General features: G+C 44.5%; 1 protein-coding gene across 1 annotated transcript in view; it reads left to right on the top strand.

Moving 5' to 3' along the window:
* T265_07636 (hypothetical protein) overlaps nt 1-7,913 on the top strand; it is a gene marked incomplete at both ends in the record, with an annotated part of 35,944 nt that extends 28,031 nt beyond the window's left edge. The window contains one exon of the mRNA XM_009173209.1: nt 7,736-7,913. Within this exon, the coding sequence (XP_009171473.1) occupies nt 7,736-7,913 (178 nt within the window). The remainder of the gene's footprint in view (nt 1-7,735) is intronic.
* Between the last annotated feature and the right edge of the window lie 9,935 nt (nt 7,914-17,848).

Genomic DNA, 17,848 nt, shown 5'->3' with positions numbered 1-17,848 from the left:
ATTTCACTAGAAACAACTTTCACACTCGGGTGTTGAAAGTATTTCGGGATTTGCCTCAGTATTTTAACCACGATTAACTTGAACAAGCATGCAGGGAGTGGGCACCTTGTCGGACACTGCTTTTGTAGGCAAACTTTTAAACAGCCGACACGTGCTCACAAGAAGCTGAATCGAATTATGCTCGCAGATTTCTGCGGAATCCCCTGTTGGGCAAGTACGACTGAGGGCAACGACCTATCGACAGAAAGGGATGTACCCAAGAATTAAAGAAACAACAAGATTGAGTCGTTTTTACACATGACGTTTTTCTAAAATCTTATTTCAAAGATGTGTTTGAATCATCCTGTAACATATCAAACTCTCGCTTGATGCTCACGTTCTGCCCCTTGTGGCATAACGTCATTCACTTCAATGCTCGCCAAGGACCTCCAATCACCAACCCAACTGATTAGCCTTCCCTCATATCATTTTTCACACATTTTGTGTAAAAAGGTGCCAACAGTATGACATTCGCATGTCATGCACAGTTGCCTAATTCACAATTGTTTTATCTACATCCAACATTTCTCTCTGGACATCTATACGGCATTCTATTTTAGTTAAGCCAATTTATAATCTGCTTCACAGCACTTTTCAGTTGTCTTAACATGCCACTGCACTCACTGGTATTTCGTCCCTAAAAACTCGTGATTTGTAGAGCGGCACATGTGAGGCATTACCGTGGGGCGATGTGGTTCTATTTCGAATCGTCCTCCATATCTATCCAGTTAGTTATCTGTACCAACGTCATATATGGGCTATCATTCACTTTAAGACCATGTATTTCAGTCACTGGGTACATTATGGCGTCCATTAAGTTTTAGTCTTTCTTATCAGGCAATGTAGTAGCATTTATGACGAACCATATTGAGAAAACTGGCAGGCGCTTGTTGGGCCACACTTCAGGGGTTGTTGCTGGGTCCAGCGCAGAGTCAACAACCGGATGTAAAATTTACGAAAGGTGGAAAAGAGAAAGAGTAAAAGAATCATGGACAGCTAAGATAACTGTGTTGGTAGGCTATCTCCACGCTATGTTCACGAAGCACTGTGTGCAAACTACATTCTTGCAGAATTTAAAAGGCAAGGATAACACCACCACCTAGCTCCTTCTAGGCAACGGAGTAAAGGTTGAAGACTGCTAAACGTCCCATAAAATATGGGTTATAGAAATGGCACAACGACTTGATGGCTCCTTCCGCGGTTCGCCGTGATGACCTCTCCTCAACTTCTTGCCCAAGCCGCTACACCTGAACAGCATATTTGATGCGCTTCACTATTAGAATGTCAAGAAAAGTATGAAATGTTCCAAGACCCGGGGTGGGGAGTGTGAGGTGCTTAGGACTTTTGGTCATGAAGTGCTCTCCATAAATTACGGTGAACAATTATCCCTAGATTTCCTCGTTTGGTGTGGTGCAGAAATTGCAGAAATATAGGGTGTACAAGCAAGGACTAAAGTAGATGACACTTCTGTCCGTTTCAAGACAGCCTTGGCGCTTTTGATTACCTACGGACCGTGCAATAAATCAAGAAGAATCTCTCTTGGAAGAAAAATGATCCTCCATTACCACAACGTAGTCCGTGAATATTTTATTGATTGACATAAGCAATTGATTGATGGATACTCCTAGAGGCACAGGGTGCGACAGTGAGCTACAGAACTCTACAAGTAGGGTCGGTGGATGTTTTAACATGGATTCGTTGTGTGGCCAGGTTCAGCAACAAAATGCAGCACCGACTCTTATCAACAACCTTTGCTGTTGGAGTTTATAACGGTCGCATCAATACCGGTGTGTCCACCCTTGATGTGGCTGCCTAGTGTAGCCAAGCACAGCCTTCCGTGCCCCAAAATCGTGCCGCTCAGCCAGGAGTGTTTTACTGCACCAAGAACAAACAAGCCCACGATGGCTTCCATGTTATTTTGTAGAAGACAAAAGAGACAGCAAGGTGTTGTTTGACCAGATCAAGCCTGTCGTCCCCTTTAAGGATCAGCATAATAAGGTTACTACTCCACTGCACAGAAATGCAAGAATTGTCCGGTAGACCATAGCAAAAAGTTGCCATTAATTTGGTCGAATCAGAAGAATCTTTATATTAACATTAGTTACGTCAGCTGCAACGTGAAACTGTGGTCTTGGACTTGTATGCCGCGGTAAACTGGTGAAGGTTGCAAGTTGAAGATCAACTCGCATTAAAAATGTGCTGGGGCATGTCGGTGGGCGCTTTTTACAACTATTAACTGGTGAGAAACTGCGGGATAGAGAAGGCAAACTTTGACATGCTAGATATAAGGTGGTAGCTGCCGATGGCGACAGAATAGTTACGATGAGGTTAGCTGCAATGCACGCAAGCTTTGAGTATTGAGTAGCCATTCAGCACAGGGCTATATTCCATGAATTACGTTCTACTTTCTACGCAGCAGGTCACAAGTGGTGGACATAAGGAATTTGTGGAATGTGACGATGATCCGTCAGCTCTAGCACCATTCAGTGCCTAACTGCCATGTCAGCCGGAGAAAGCACGAGGGCTGGGATAATTTTAGGTTACCCAATCCCAGGAAGGAGAAGTCGCAAGGCATAGATTTGACCCAAATCAAGGGCCTTCAGGCCAGTAAATTCGCGCTCTAACCACTGAGCTATCTCGTCCACCTCATTCGTTGAGTGTAGCTCCTACTTGAAATTGGTCACTCTCAGCAACTTTACAATTGCTGCAACAGTCTAGAAGTAGGTTTGTTCTGCACATTCATATTAAACTGAAGATGCAGTTTTCCGGAGCTGTTGCACCGCAGGGACAATTACTCAGACAGCTGAAAGAGAGGGTGTAATTGAGCAGTCCGATGAAATGGATGGAACAGGCTTTTCTAGAGGTCTCGGTAATGGCGATTTGCATAATAAAGACTTATTGTTTGTGCCTATTCGCCAGCTCACTCTGTAGCCATCGACAAGGTTGCCGGGTTGGTTGCGTTGAATATAAAACAACGCCCCGCTGTATATGCTCTTGTTTGGTTACTTCGGACGGATGCGAGATTTAAAGCCGGCATTTGGGTGACCGCTACCAGCATAATGGGCACCGTTTAGGCTCGACCACGGTATCACGCGGTAGACATCTGAACGTCATCGTTCAACGGGCTGTTGACAACGGTAATATCAGCGGGTCGCATGTCTTTTGCCTCACATCACCACCGGTGACAAGAAACATCTGTAAATAAATGGTCCGTGGCTCAAACGAGCAGGTAATGCGCCTCCAAGGGTGAAAAAACACAACAAAGCTCTCTATTCCGGAACTTGGAGGGTACTCTTCATTCTGCGACACTCCACGAAAAAAGTGTCCGAAGCATATGTGAAGAGTCCCTAAGGCCCATAGTGGAACCTTACCATCTCACTTATCGTTGCTAAGCCCGTGTCGTAGAAGCAAAAACGGAAAAAATTTCACCACGATTTAGTGCAGAGTATAGGAAAACGATGTGCATTTGTATGGAATAACACAGGTAACAAACGTGGAAATAGTGGCCTTAATCCAGGCTAATTTACTGCAGGCAGGGTTTTGGTTATGTGCCCTAAAATTGGCAGTGCTAGAGAGTGTAGCGGACTAGGACCTTATCAGCGTGTTCGGAGAAACTAAGAAGGAAAGTAACCAATACAAAATCACAAAATTACAGACACTACAAGAGGCTAGGCAACTAGAGGCATGCGTGATCTTTGATCGCCAGTATTTGGTTGGCAAGTAGAGGTCACCACCTGCAATCCTAAAGACTATAGGTCAATGAACGCTACACTTTTGGTAAATGAAGTCCTTCGAACCATCTTGATATCCAAGCCTTGTGGAATTCCATCAGCTAGGGGGTCTAGAGATCCGTGCTACCATGGTAGCATGGTGTAGGCTATGCAGTTTGCCATATCCGGAGAAACTTGGGTTGGTAAAGCCTTGCGTTTTTATTAGATTTAAACATTTGCCCTTTCGAGACGAACCCTGTTCCATAGGTCCTGTTATTCGATTATCCACAGATCTCCTTTACGGTTTGCTTGCTAAGGCGCTTGTGGAACCAAAAGAAATCTTCGGTGGTTCAGTCATCGAAGAGAATACATGGTGTTTCTCCCCACTGAACGGTGAATAGACTCTAAGTGGCCGACTGGAGACTGCACCTGGGTATGATTGTAGGTGGTCGTGATTGTGAGGAGTATGAGCGCTTCCCAAGTGTTCTGTGCATCCAGCAGAGTCCTTGGGATAAAGTGTTTTTGTTCTACTCACTCGATATCACTATATATATATATATATATATATATATATATAGTGAAATGACTCTATGGAGTCATTTTACGAGGAAACCCAGTAAACACAGTGCCACCGGTGGCTAACGGTGGCCAAAGGTGGCGTGATTGTAACAGGATACTCTGGATACTGGAGCTCTATTTATGAAGTAATTTTTGAAACCGATTTGTTTGAATACACCACCGATTAAATACATCATGACATTTTTGGGTCGCCACCTTTGGCCGCTTTTCGCCACGGGCGGCGCCATCAGTGGCAAGAGTAACATGCCACCCCTATTTGCCACCGGTGGCGCCACCGGTAGTGCAGCGGTGACATGTCTACTGGGAAACGTAGGCGTCGGACGTAGTTCATTTGAATAACCAGAATTCGCTTTGTACAGGGTCTAAAACCTGAGAGTAATTGAGAGTGATATCAGTTGCAGTTTTCCGTCTAGTTCGTTCACACATCCGTCTATTGATAGCAGGTTTGCTACACAGGACTTTAAAAGAATTCCTTTATGAGATCGCTCCCAATTATGTAAGACGTTGGATGATGTGAATATGGAGTCGAAGTGTACAGCCTGGCACGTTTTTCGTTATTCCTGTGTGTTTTGCGAGGCAGTATGAACAAGCCCGTTTAAGTGTTTAAATCTCCCGTCTAATTAGGCGAATGTCCTCGTAACAAAAGAGGCATATTCCACTGTGCCACTTTACATTATGTAGTCATATGTTATTGCTGAACCAGAGAAGGGGACTCTTCGCTCCTCTAAGTGTGCATCACCAAACTAAACGGCTAAAACGTGACATCACGCATTCCCAATGCACAAAACGAACTAGTGGAAAAGAGGACGATTGCCGGTGATCCAGTAAAACAATCCAATCCGGGCACTGTGGGGAGTAATTGAGATTTACGCCCGTCGATTGGTGGTGGAAAGTTCGTGCTTCCGGATGACACGCCTTGAGTTAAAATAACGGAGGATTGTGCCGTAGCCAAAAGCAGACTCAACAACCAGCATCTGCGACGTCATCTCATCCCTGAAAAACACTTTGAGGGGGCATTGCCCAATCACCATATCAATGAACAACCTAAACCGCCTGAAACCCGTCACAAAATTCTCACTTGTGACAAAGGCATACGTTATTACTCGCCCGATCGTGATGCCATCAGCTACAAGTAACGTATACAGCTTGTGACTGCATGATAGGATTCAGGGGCCCAAAAAGAATATGGGCAAGTGGTTTGATGTTGCGGGTAGCGGTGACGTATACGGCGTACGAAAAACGTCGAAATAAAGCTTTTTGCTTCGTATGAGAAAAATATACGTGTGTGAAGCTACTGCCATTGGATTCTACTGAAAGTTCGTGGCCACAGTCCCAAGGTTTTGATAGAACTGACAACTTGGCATCTATATAATAAAAAACATGAGCATCGACCCAATCGAGAGGGGTTTGGCAATATGACGCAAGTTTCAAATGCTCTTGATAGTAAGCACCCTCCCTAATTGTTCTGAAATGTTGCCAAAGCTCAAACAACGGAATCCCGTACTTTAAAAAACAAACTGGACCTCCTAAGTGCAGGTTGAATATGAGTATGAAAAAAATTGATAATACTAATAAGTTTATTTTCCAACTTGCGGGTAGGATGCTAATTCAGGAATTATCTGGTCGTTACAATTTGAACGCGCCAGGCAAAAAAGGGAAAAGGTACAACCAGCAACACATCCTTATCACGTGAAAAGTCAGCGCGATTGCGAGAAACAAAGAACATGGAAAATGGTCATGAGGTACGAGTAGCTCAATGATGAACCCAGTTAACGTTAACCAAAAGCGAAAATTACTGCTGGCAGAGTGATCCCGAATGGTTTGACAGGTATCCAAGTTCAGAGAAAGCAAAAATAGTGAAGTGAATTGGTATATTTGACGAGGAGACAAATGGCACATTTTGTCCTCTAAAATGTGTTTACATTAAAATTAAGTAGACCCACTACTATCGCTATTGTAGGAACGTTAATTTTAAAGGGCAGTCTAAATGGTGAGATAGTGCCGATGCGTAGGTTTAAACGAACACTGTAAAGGAAATGGAATTTGGAAAAGCGAAAAACTGAAGTTGCAGCGGAAGACCAGGTTGGCTAAATCCAAACGAAATTTTCGGTGTTGTGGCGAAATTGTCCCAGAAAATGTTGGGGCCGAGTAAAATATTTGTTCGTAGTTGCAATTACAGGCGCAAGCGGGCGACGAATGACGGTCGAGGGAAGAAGGCAGATAGTCGCTGGCGTGCCATTAGACTGTGTATGACGGTGACATGCGTCAATGCAATCGGGGAAGGGAAACGTATTTTAATGGCAGCTGGATTTGGGTTAGATGAAGGATTTGCCCCGGATTAAGCTAAGGCGGTGTAGAGATTTTTGGAGGGCCAAATGTGTGTGGACTGGAGACCGGCCAGATTGACTGAATCACGACTATGTAGAACGTTTGTAGCAAACACATTAAAAGGTTGAAGCCTGAAAAGAAGTGGGAATTGCGAGAAAAAAGGATGAGAGTAGCAGCCCCTGGTGAGTTTCTAAAGTGATCAGATAAAACGGGTCATCGTCCTCCAGGTGGCAGGAAATGATCACCAAGAAGGGATTTCCAGCAAAACAGAATATCGCCGGGCACTCACGCTGTTGGTCATTTAAAATCGTAGCAAGCCTACTAACTGCGAAGAATTCTGCGGTGTTGGTTTTACTTAGCGAGATGCCGGCCACATTCGTGAAAAGTGTTTTTGTACGAAGGTTCCGAAACCGCTTTTAATGGGTTTGTGCAAACAAACAAAATTTTGGTAATGAACTCCTTCTATGCATCTGTCGAAAAAGTAAAAGGCGTAGGATTCACTTTTCCAAAGAATGACTGTCCACATCTACGGGCAAATCGTGCTGGACCATGGCAACTATTTCACATATGAGCTTCTTGCCTATGATGTAACTTGAGTGGTTTTGAACAGTTTTCGAGGTTACCGCAGCTGAACTAGGAGTTTGTATGTTTTTGACGGAATGGTATCAAATGATAAATCTTTATCTTAAAGTGTTCTTCGTTGAACCTATTGTTGCGATTCATATATATTTAAAATTGCCTCCAATCTTGAATGACTACCTTCCCGGTTAACAGTTCAAATGGACCACCCTCTTTTGGACTGGTGGAACCGTACCGTATTTCAGTTTCACAAGACATCTGTATTCTCCGTTTTCCTTACCGCGCAAAATCGCTTTTACCGCTCTGGTTATACTATTTTTGTACCAAATCCTTGGGTAGCTATATATTGCTTTAATTCATGAGTTTGAGACGCGGTTTCTGTCACGCGTTGACTGTTGATCCATATTGGATTTGCTTGCCTTTTGGAGTACCTCACCTTTTGTCGGAAACCGTTGAGGTTTGTAATTTTGTATTCTGTGTAACTACTTTCAATTTTATAGTACAGTACATTTGCGTAGCCATTCGTTCGGAGATTTGCCGGTTTGGTTGCTAACCTTGGTGCTCGATGCTCAAGAATTCGAAACGGTCGTAACATGCCCCGAGCAATATATAAAGTCTTTTCTGTCTTCTGGACCGCACACAGAGAAGGAAAGAGAGACAGAACGAGAGCCAACTTAAAGAGGAACTCGAGCTTGAGCCAGAGGCAATGAAAACTAACCATAAAAAACAACTACTGAAGGCTAAAGCCGAGATGGAGTTGGCCTAGTTCGAAGCTTCGTTGGCTGGAAGCGAAGACTGCTTAGAGCAGTGCCACCGGTCATGGTTTTTAGAGTCCTCAAAAACTCGCATCAAAAGCTATGTTGAAGATCGCAGAAAGATGGTGACGCCATTCAACTCTGAAAATCGACATAGTCTCGGAGTATGAGAACGACAGCATAATGGATTTGGTGAACTCCGTCATCCAAAATCCACTATAGAGGGCCTGGAGTTACCCAAGATCGGCCTCATGCACCTTGATGGTCAAAACGGGGCTATTGGAGGTTTATGTGTCAATTCGAGCTTTACGTCGAAAGCAAGACCCAAGACGAGGGAAAAGGCTAGTACAATTGGTAAAGGCGTGCTCCGGTGTAGCCAGGGAGGCTATCGAAGAATACCTCATGCTTCAGCCTGCGGAAGGATATGAACGAGCCCGCCGAATTCTGCACGAGTCTTTCGGAAGGTCTCATGAGGTTGCTAGGGCCCTGATAGATGATCCCATTAAATGTTTTCGTTCTGCCTCGTGTAAGGCAAGAGATTTGAGTCAGTTGGCCTTCAAGACGCAGAGTTGCGAAATAGCTCTGACTCAGATGAACTACAGAGCAGAACTGAGTTCCCTGGAGAATTTGGATAGGTTAGTGAGGTGCTTGCCCAACACTTTACAACACAAGTGGGCGGAATTCGTTTATGATCGGGGAGAGCCAGCCTTCACCGACCTCACTAAATTCCTTACTCAAAGGGCGGGAGTGTTAAGCAGTCGTTACGGCCTTCTGGCAGAATCCGTTACGCATAGGGACCAAGGTGTACGTGGCCCAGCTGTTACAGATGTACGCAACAGCAGAACCACTTGGAATCATGCGATCGTTTGCTCAGATCAGGCCCCACTGTTGAGCGAGATCGGTTGTAAGGTTTGTGGTGGTACACACCGTGTCAGCGACTGCGAGCGCTTCTTTTCTTTTGAGCCAGTGGAAAGATGGTCCAACATAAAGTCTCTCAATTCCTTTCTTCGGTGTCTTGAAGGCGGCCACAAAGCAAAGGACTGCCAACTGCAGTATCGATGTGGGGTAGATGTATGCCAAGCCAAACATCACGCTCTGATACATTCAAAACCGCTAGATAAAAAAGCAGAGTTAGTTCTTGTAGTCAGAAGCAATTCAATGATTGACCGCAAGGCGGCTGTTTCCCTATGACTACTTCAAGTTCTTCTGAGAGGTCCTTCGGCAGAACTGATAACGTATGCTTTGTTAGACAGTGGGTCCGATACCACCATATTATGTCATAACTTGCTACACCAACTGGGCATAGCGAGTCATCGAACGCCGCGTGAAATGCAGACAATCAGTGGACCTTGTTTAACAGTTGGAGAATGTGGAAGTTTCGAGGTGTGTCCACTCCACGGTGATGTGGTTGCTTTGGTGAAATGTGCTTCAGTACTATCTGAAATCCTCCCATCATTAGTCGTCGATTCACGCTCGGAAATTGCAAGTCGCAGGGCTCACCTGGAAGAACTGCCCTATGAGGATATTCCTTCTGAATCGGTTGGCATATTGATTGGCTTTGACATTCCAGAAGCTCACTGGGTGCTAGATCACCGTTTGGGAGGTCAAAAAGAGCCATTTGCCATGAAGACACCGCTGGGTTGGGTTATTCTTGGGCCACTGGGTCCAGGTAACCGTGTGGGAGTCGCCGCCAGCTGACTGTCGTCAGTGGGGCTGAAAGCGAGCCGAGCAACTATTAACGTTATTTCCACTCGAAGTGTTTCCGGGCGTTTGATTGCCCGATAGTCTAGCTAGTTTGCGTTGTCGAAATCAGTTGCATGGTTGAGGCGCTTCATTCACTACATCATGCACAAATTTGGAAGGTCTGGCGTCATGCTGTTTGTAGGTCACCTACAAGTGCAAGAATTGACCAAATCTCGGGTGGTCGTTACCCGTCAGGTTCAAGCGGAAGTATACAGTGATGAGTTAACTCGTTTAAAAGCGGACACTCAGTCGGAGCCAACTATGGTTTCAGCCCTGCGTAAGCTGTGTCCCATCCTTCTGGACGGTGTTCTCTGCGTTGGCGGGCGGCTCCACTATTCCAGTTACGCATTATCCCTGAAGCACCCGCCTATCTTACCCAATAAACACCCGGTCACTGATGTACTTTTTCGGCACTATAATGAGGCAGAAGGGCATTCCGGCGCCCCTCATGTACTTGGCGTTATGTGCATTCATGGGAGTCAGGCGGTGAAGTGCATCCTCTATAAGTGTACCCAATGCAGAAAGCGATCAGGGAATATATGTCAGCAGATGATGTCTCCGTTACCCGCGGTGCGATCTGAAAAGGGTAAAAAATGTTTCGAGGCTGTGGGTGTTGATTACTTTGGACCACTTCTGGTGAAGCGTGGTCGCAGCATGAAAAAGAGATACGGCCGCATCTTTTCATGCATGGCTACCCGAGCGATTCACTTCGAAGTGGCGCATTCTTTGACGTTCATGAGGTTCGTTAGTCGAAGAGGGAGACCTTTGGATATGTACAGCGATAACGGATCCAACTTCGTTTGTGCAGTTAAGGAACTCAGTTAGCACGTATCGCTTTGGGACCAAGCGAAAATCAACAACCGAATATTGGTTCGAGGTATTCAGTGGCATTTTAACCCCCCGATTGCCAGCCATCGAGGAGAAGTGTGGGAGCGAATGATACGATCACTACGACAGGTCGTTTTTGTGCTCATCCAAGAGCAAACTCTACCTGATGATTGTCTGTCAGACTTTTTTCTTGAGGTGGAACGTATTCTGAATGATCGGCCTTTAGCATCTTTGAGTGCAGATTGCCGTGATGCATTGGCTCTGACTCGGAATCACCTCTTGCTACACAAAGCGAACACAGGTATTCCACCGCACTGCGATTTGAAAGAGCGGCTCTTTCGACGTTGGAAACAAGTAAATTATTTGGAGGAAGTTTTCTGGAACAGGTGGATGAAAGAATATATTCCAACGCTTCAGTTACGCCATAAGTGGTCAAGTCGGAACAGAAACCTCAGGGAGGGTGACGTCGTTGTGGTAGTGTCCAAACATCTCTCTAGAAGAAGGTGGCCACTGAGTATTGTCACCGAATGCCAAACGGATGCAGACGGCTTCGGCAGAACGGTTTCCCTCCGAACTAGCTCCGGTGTCATCAAGCGCGATGTTAGGAGCCTATGTTTGCTGGAAGGGGAGGACTAACGAGGGGGTATGCAGGTTTATGGATTCTTCCTGATAGACGTATTAGAACAGCCGGGCTTTAGTTCAGCGTGATATCGTGAGCAGGCGCGTGTACCGTTGAAACTGGCCTTTGTAACAGAAGTGGACTCGGACCATTCAGGGAGGTGGTTAACGTTGCATGCTTGTAGGCTAGAGCTCTCCTTATAACTCACCTGTTTGCTTACCGACCGTCGGAGGAATTTTGGCCGGCGGTTTTGCAACTTCATATATATTTAAAATTGCCTTCAATCTTGAATGACTACCTTCCCGGTTAACAGTTCAAATGGACCACCCTCTTTTGGACTGGTGGAACCGTACCGTATTTCAGTTTCACAAGACATCTGTATTCTCCGTTTTCCTTACCGCGCAAAATCGCTTTTACCGCTCTGGTTATACTATTTTTGTACCAAATCCTTGGGTAGCTATATATTGCTTTAATTCATGAGTTTGAGACGCGGTTTCTGTCACGCGTTGACTGTTGATCCATATTGGATTTGCTTGCCTTTTGGAGTACCTCACCTTTTGTCGGAAACCGTTGAGGTTTGTAATTTTGTATTCTGTGTAACTACTTTCAATTTTATAGTACAGTACATTTGCGTAGCCATTCGTTCGGAGATTTGCCGGTTTGGTTGCTAACCTTGGTGCTCGATGCTCAAGAATTCGAAACGGTCGTCACAACTATGTCTCCAGAGAAATTTGGGGTACCACGGAGATCGGCATGACTTTTGCACTAACTACAAGCTTGTCAATACTTGCGCAAACATGTACCAGTAAAAAGAAAATTTGGGTAGATATAGTCAACAAACCTACTTAAAGGAGCACTACTTGTTTTCCGGTCCAACGAATGTAAGCATTTTCGATAGATTGTCGCTTTTCAAAACATGGATGAAAATCATCCACCGGCTTTACTGGATAGCGTGACTTATCAGCGTTTGCAGGAGTATAAAGTAAACTACGCACAACCTCCCGCCTGGAGCAAGGCCAGCATACCGTGCAAGCTCAACACAAAAAGCACGTAGTCACCAATAATAAGCCATCCCGGGGGCAAACCTGATGAAATGGGCCATACGTCGAACAGAAATCTGTGAATTGTGACACTGCAGTCAGTGCTTCTGCCACGGCGTGAAACTAAACAATAAACAGATGGGCACACAAGTGCATGCAAAGGATGGCATACGTAGTGATAAAACAGGAATAAAAACCTGCAACATTATCAAGTTCCTCATGATAAACAGACATAAAAGAGGTACTCTTTGGTTGTCAAATCACAACAATTACAACTGCCATCGTTGAATCCCACAGGGACCAAAAAAGTTTGTAAACAACGTTTGTGGCAAAACAAACTAACCTGTGTTTCCGTAGCGCGACTTGCGAAAGCAACACGTGAAATCATTGGAGTCAGAAAATGGCAATAAATGGGGTCGAACTTGTGCTTAATTTTGAACACTTGAGGGAGGCTTACCATAGAGCCAATTTGATGGAGAGGCCCCAAAAAACAAGGATGTATCACAAATAGTGTGAGGCAAGTTTAACCACAATGGACCACTAGCTAGCTGCATGATAGTTTCATGGTTCGATTAGTAACAAGCCGAGTGACGGAGGTAGCAAATACGTTAGGGTGGGGCGCATTCGACTGACTAAACGACCTGAAATGGTTGGATCCCACTTCAGTTGGTTTGCGTTGGCGAGGGGAAATGAGCAACTCGCTTAGCAAACCAAACTGTGAGAGAATACAACAACAAATAACTACAACAGCACACCAAACGTAAGTAGGGCTGGTGCAGTTAAAAACTTTATGGAGGCGCAAATGATGAATATCTTGGTAAAAGGCGTGCTCGCAGTACTCAGGGAAGTTCCCAAGAAATGGGAATACTGGATTTTTATTTAAGGAGCTGTTCTCTGTATGGAGACTTCAATGAAAAAAGCGCGGCTGGCCGTTTTAAAAGATCGCATGAGAGAATTTTGCTTAGCGCAAAACCTGGGAAATTTCTTGTGTATATAAGCGGCAATCAAATCCAAGAGCAATCGAGTTTTCCTGAGAATATACCTCTAAATAAACAACCAGGTTGGAAAGAGCCATTGGTCATTCGTATCAAGAGCTGTCTAAGGATAGGTTGAAAGACTAATATCCATTTTTGTGCCTGTTTGGTCAGGATTACCCGACTCCTGGAAACAAAAAACAGGAAAAGAATGAACGGTGTGATCTAATTGTGAAGATGAAAGCGGACTAATCGTAAAACAAAGCAAAGAATATTTCCCTCTACTCTAACAAAATTTCAGGAATGTGTCGATAAGTCCGCATTTTCTCACCTCCTCTGAACTGTAGAACATGGCTAGACAAGGCCAGGCCAACGACCAGAGACATGTAACGACCACACGTTGACAAAAATGTTTGTATCCTGCGTTAGAGTGATTGTACAAATTAGTTCGTTGCAATTTATCGCAGGCCAAGATGCAGTGTGTGCATAGCCAAGTGGGCAACGGATTTTGATATTCCTCAACGTTTTCGTGGTGTGATTAGGATGTATTTCCTGTGTGCAAAACACCGCACGCACTTTAACTTTAGAGTTGCCATCACCATCAGTACAAACTTGCATGCCACAACCGCTTTGAAGCGTTCCTGATTAGCAGGACTGGGAGGGTGTCTCGGAAAATACACTCGGACATGTGAACGATGCAGGCGGAAAGTGCGTGAAAAGCGGAGTTGGTTAAATTCGATAGAAGAGTCGACTGAATGAAAACGATCTTGCTTCTCTGACCTTTGGGTCCAGGTGAGCGTTTTCTAAACAGTTGACTTCAGATTCTCAGAAAAGCAAGGGAGATAGGCGAAATTGTGAAGAATATGTTTTTGGGTATGACAAAAGACTGAGCGGGACTTTGCTGTGCCATCAATGTACTGGCACACTTGGGCTTCCCGGCGGCACATACCTGAAAGCAGGTTTAGGCTGGGTTGATGTTGCTGGCCTCTGTGGCCAGCAGGTCTAAGGTCGGTTAACATTTTCCATGAATTTGGAGTTGAATCCCGAGGGTTCAGTGAAAATTTATGGAAAATAGAGAAATGCCTCAGACCAGGAGAGCTCGGCGGGCACAGAAATCTTTGGCATTGCGTGAGGTTCATTTATGTTACGCCAATGGAAAGGAGAGCAGGTAGTTTATTGAGCCTAGAAATGGAAAAATTTATGATCACTGGCCTAGGAACTAAGGACTAATCTAAAATAAAATGGTTGATAAATTATCCAAACTTAGGAACCGAATATCTCCTCAAAATGATTGGTGACATCATCAGTACCAGGTTAGGTGATCCCACACCTACGATTGGACCGAAGTCTAACAGAAGTATTTGTGGAAACAACAAATTGGCTAACAGACTAAGAATGCAAAGGCCGAAATTATATCAAGGTTCTTTCTCAGTATATATATTTATGCGGCTTAACCGCCGGCAATCCACAGCTGCTTGCGGCAGGTTCCCTTTTCTAGCGGATACACATGAAAAACGGTAGTTGCGTAATAGCCTTCAGCACAATAGCCCAACAAAATTAGTGGCTTTATATAAGAGTAGTTAGCGAATTGAATTATGCTTGACTTTGTTCTGCCCTCCCGGTTGAGGCGTTTTTATGTTGAGGTGACGGTTGTTGCTTTTCTTCCAGTGTGTACATAATTCCATTCTGTTTAAAAGGAGATTACATTAATGTGTTCCATCGGGCAAAAATGCTAAAACTCATTGAGTTGATGCAGCTTCTTTGAGAACAGTTAGCGGTTACCGTTTAGAGTGCATGAGCGATAGCTTTATTGGCAGGCGGACTCCAATTATTAGACGAGCGCAGTGGTAGTCAATTGGTCACAAAAAGAATGTGTTCAGCAAGGTTGAACTTCAAGTGCGCCATCAAGAATCCCGCGATGCTTTACGGAGTCTAGTCGACCAGTAGTTAACGAGTCAAGGCTACCCCAAACAATTTAATAGCAAGCCGCATTTTTCACCCTGCCAAAACGCGATCATTTATTTTTCAGAGAACGGTATCCAACGGAGAGTTCCGCACTTTGTTGGACTTCCAAGTAGGGATCGTCCTTACTTTAAGCAGCAATGCCGTCCGTATCATAGAGTATCGTATCCAAAACCTGCTGGAATCTTTCTCGAAAAGCGGTTATTCCTGATATGATTCACATGCGCTAAAGATGCCTTCAGTTTGCAGACGGACCGAGTGATCAAACTTTACAGGACACGCGCTATCCTGCATCTTGGGGAAATGGTTATCAGATAGCGACAACGGGTACACGGGGCTGCCCAAGTCGTCATTCAAACCTGCAGTTTAGCCAAGAACAGCCCGAGTGGTACCGTCAAACTTCTAAAAATCACACTAAGGACGAAAAGCAGTTCTTCATTTCGAAGATGTGGTTGCCTTGTGGTTCCATCTTACGGATGGTAACGACACACACTGTGCCGTCGAGAAGCTCAAGGATATACACGTTCCATGCTATTTACTATCGGCCAAGATTCCTTGACTAATCCTCATCACTCTAAAAACCTTATTCGATTCCATGGAGGTTCTAACATGCTTCGTCTGACTGCTTGTGCATGTTTTAAAGTATGTGTGCAATTTACAGCCGCGCGTGTTAAGCGCTACGCCAGAAGCTGTTATCTAGCCCAATTTACGCCAACACTCCACTGCCATCCTGCCATAATTACGGCTGCACTAAACTTAAATCCGCTTACCCTTATCAGGGCGACCATCTGGTTCTGTGCCAACAATTTGTGGCTCATGTTATGTCGGCAAAAGTTTGATTGCACTTATCAGAACAGGTTCAACTGTTTTCAGCTTAACCTACTCTTCAGTGGTTAAAGCTCTTTTCTTCCTCACTTAGCCCTAATATTGTTTGCCAGTGGTTTGAAGTTATAACTTATCTAATAAAGGTCATTCCAATTTGCGTCGGCTATCAGTCTTAGCGCGAATTCGTCAATTCGCATTCACAACACGCCCTGGTGATGCGACAACTTTCCGTACTACTCGATCCATTTTGAATTTCTCCATCCGCGATTGTCCACTGTGCTGCCAATGTTTCGGTTTTGGCAGGACCCTACCTTTTTTAAACAATGTATTGTTTGTGACTTCCTTGCCCCCACCCATTGCCAGGAGCCGTTACGTTCTATTATCCTGACGGTACAGTTATAATGATATTCCAAGGTACACTACACACCATATTAGACTAAACGCTAATACCAATATCATAAAAGGCCGCGGCTCAAAGTACATCATGTTATAATAATAATAATGTTTATTCCCAACTTGTGGGTGGCATACCGTCTGGAATGATCATGCATTTACAGTCAAAATGGGGCATGATCGGGGAATTTGCAGGTAGTGGGAACTCCGCGAAAAGGGGAAAATGTCGTGAACAGTGAGAAGTATTCGGTGAAACAATAATAACAGGTTTCTTTCGCAACTTGTCGGGAACAATGGGCATGAAGTCCGACTAACTCAAATATTCAGTCGGCTGACATGAACTGAAACAGAAAACCATTGCTGGCCACGAGTGGCCTTGGGCGGTTGGGTAAATGACCAGAGTCACGACGAGATGAGGTGGAGGTGGAGATGCGATAATTCGACGCGTCATCCCTATTCTGATTGGTTGATACCTAGATGGCGGGAACATTCAAAAGTGGCAACATGGCGGACTTGCGGTTTAGGATTGACCCTCTAAAACGAAGCGGAGAATTAGGACGCTGTTGTGTCTTCCAAAAATTTACATCGCTAACAAGTTTGTATATATAATAAACACAAAAAGTATGGGATTCCCGGTAGTTTTAGACAGCTTGGTTTTAAAGAGTTTATTCCTATATTTTCTTCCTAAAGTTAGCTATATCTCCAAAGGAAGATGATATTTGGGATTACTGGCGGTAACAAAAAGTAATTAGTCAGGACAGCCCAGAATCAGCAGCTGGCGCTGGTGTATTGGCTGGTTGCAATCAGCATGATTCACACATTGTGTAACAGTTATTCGTTTGAATTAAAGGAATAGCCTAAGTGTAATAGTATATTTTCCTCTCAATGAATCCATTGAAGGCCATGTATTCTTGGAATTGTGTTTTGTAGCTAAGGCACCCGATATATTCACTGACTGCTCTAGGTGCAAGACCCGGTGTTTTCATGGACAGCTTTAACTTTGGTTTATAAGGAATGAACTATCGGTGTGTCCTTCGAAGCCAACAAATCAACGGTAGTGTCTGTCGTTAGGCCAGAGTTTCAGCTCTGAGTGCCAATCATCTGAGTACAGAGAATAACTTAAACAACTGTTGACGTATTTAGTGAGCAATGAACGCTAAGCTTGGAATACCACTATTGCCACAACCTTCTGATGCGACTTTCGACGACACATAGCAGATGTACCTAAAGCAGCGGCAACTTATGTCACAACTGTAGTTTTTGAACCCTGAGACTCAGTTGTGGCTGGAAATCACTCGTTCCGTTTACTCTGGCGACTCTACATACTATGTAACAGCAGACAGTGCGCCCCTGTCATAGAAACTACGGAGTGAATAATATTTGTCGATTGCGTAACTAGTAACACCATTAGGTGAAGCACCCATGAAGCGCAATACGTGTTTCAGGCACAGTTAGGCTGCCGGGCTATTGTACA

This window comes from Opisthorchis viverrini, assembly GCF_000715545.1.
Source record: "Opisthorchis viverrini unplaced genomic scaffold opera_v5_189, whole genome shotgun sequence".
NCBI lineage: Eukaryota > Metazoa > Platyhelminthes > Trematoda > Opisthorchiida > Opisthorchiidae > Opisthorchis > Opisthorchis viverrini.
The sequence above is the reverse complement of the archived record's forward strand: the minus strand, read 5'-3'. Positions and strand labels throughout refer to the sequence as shown.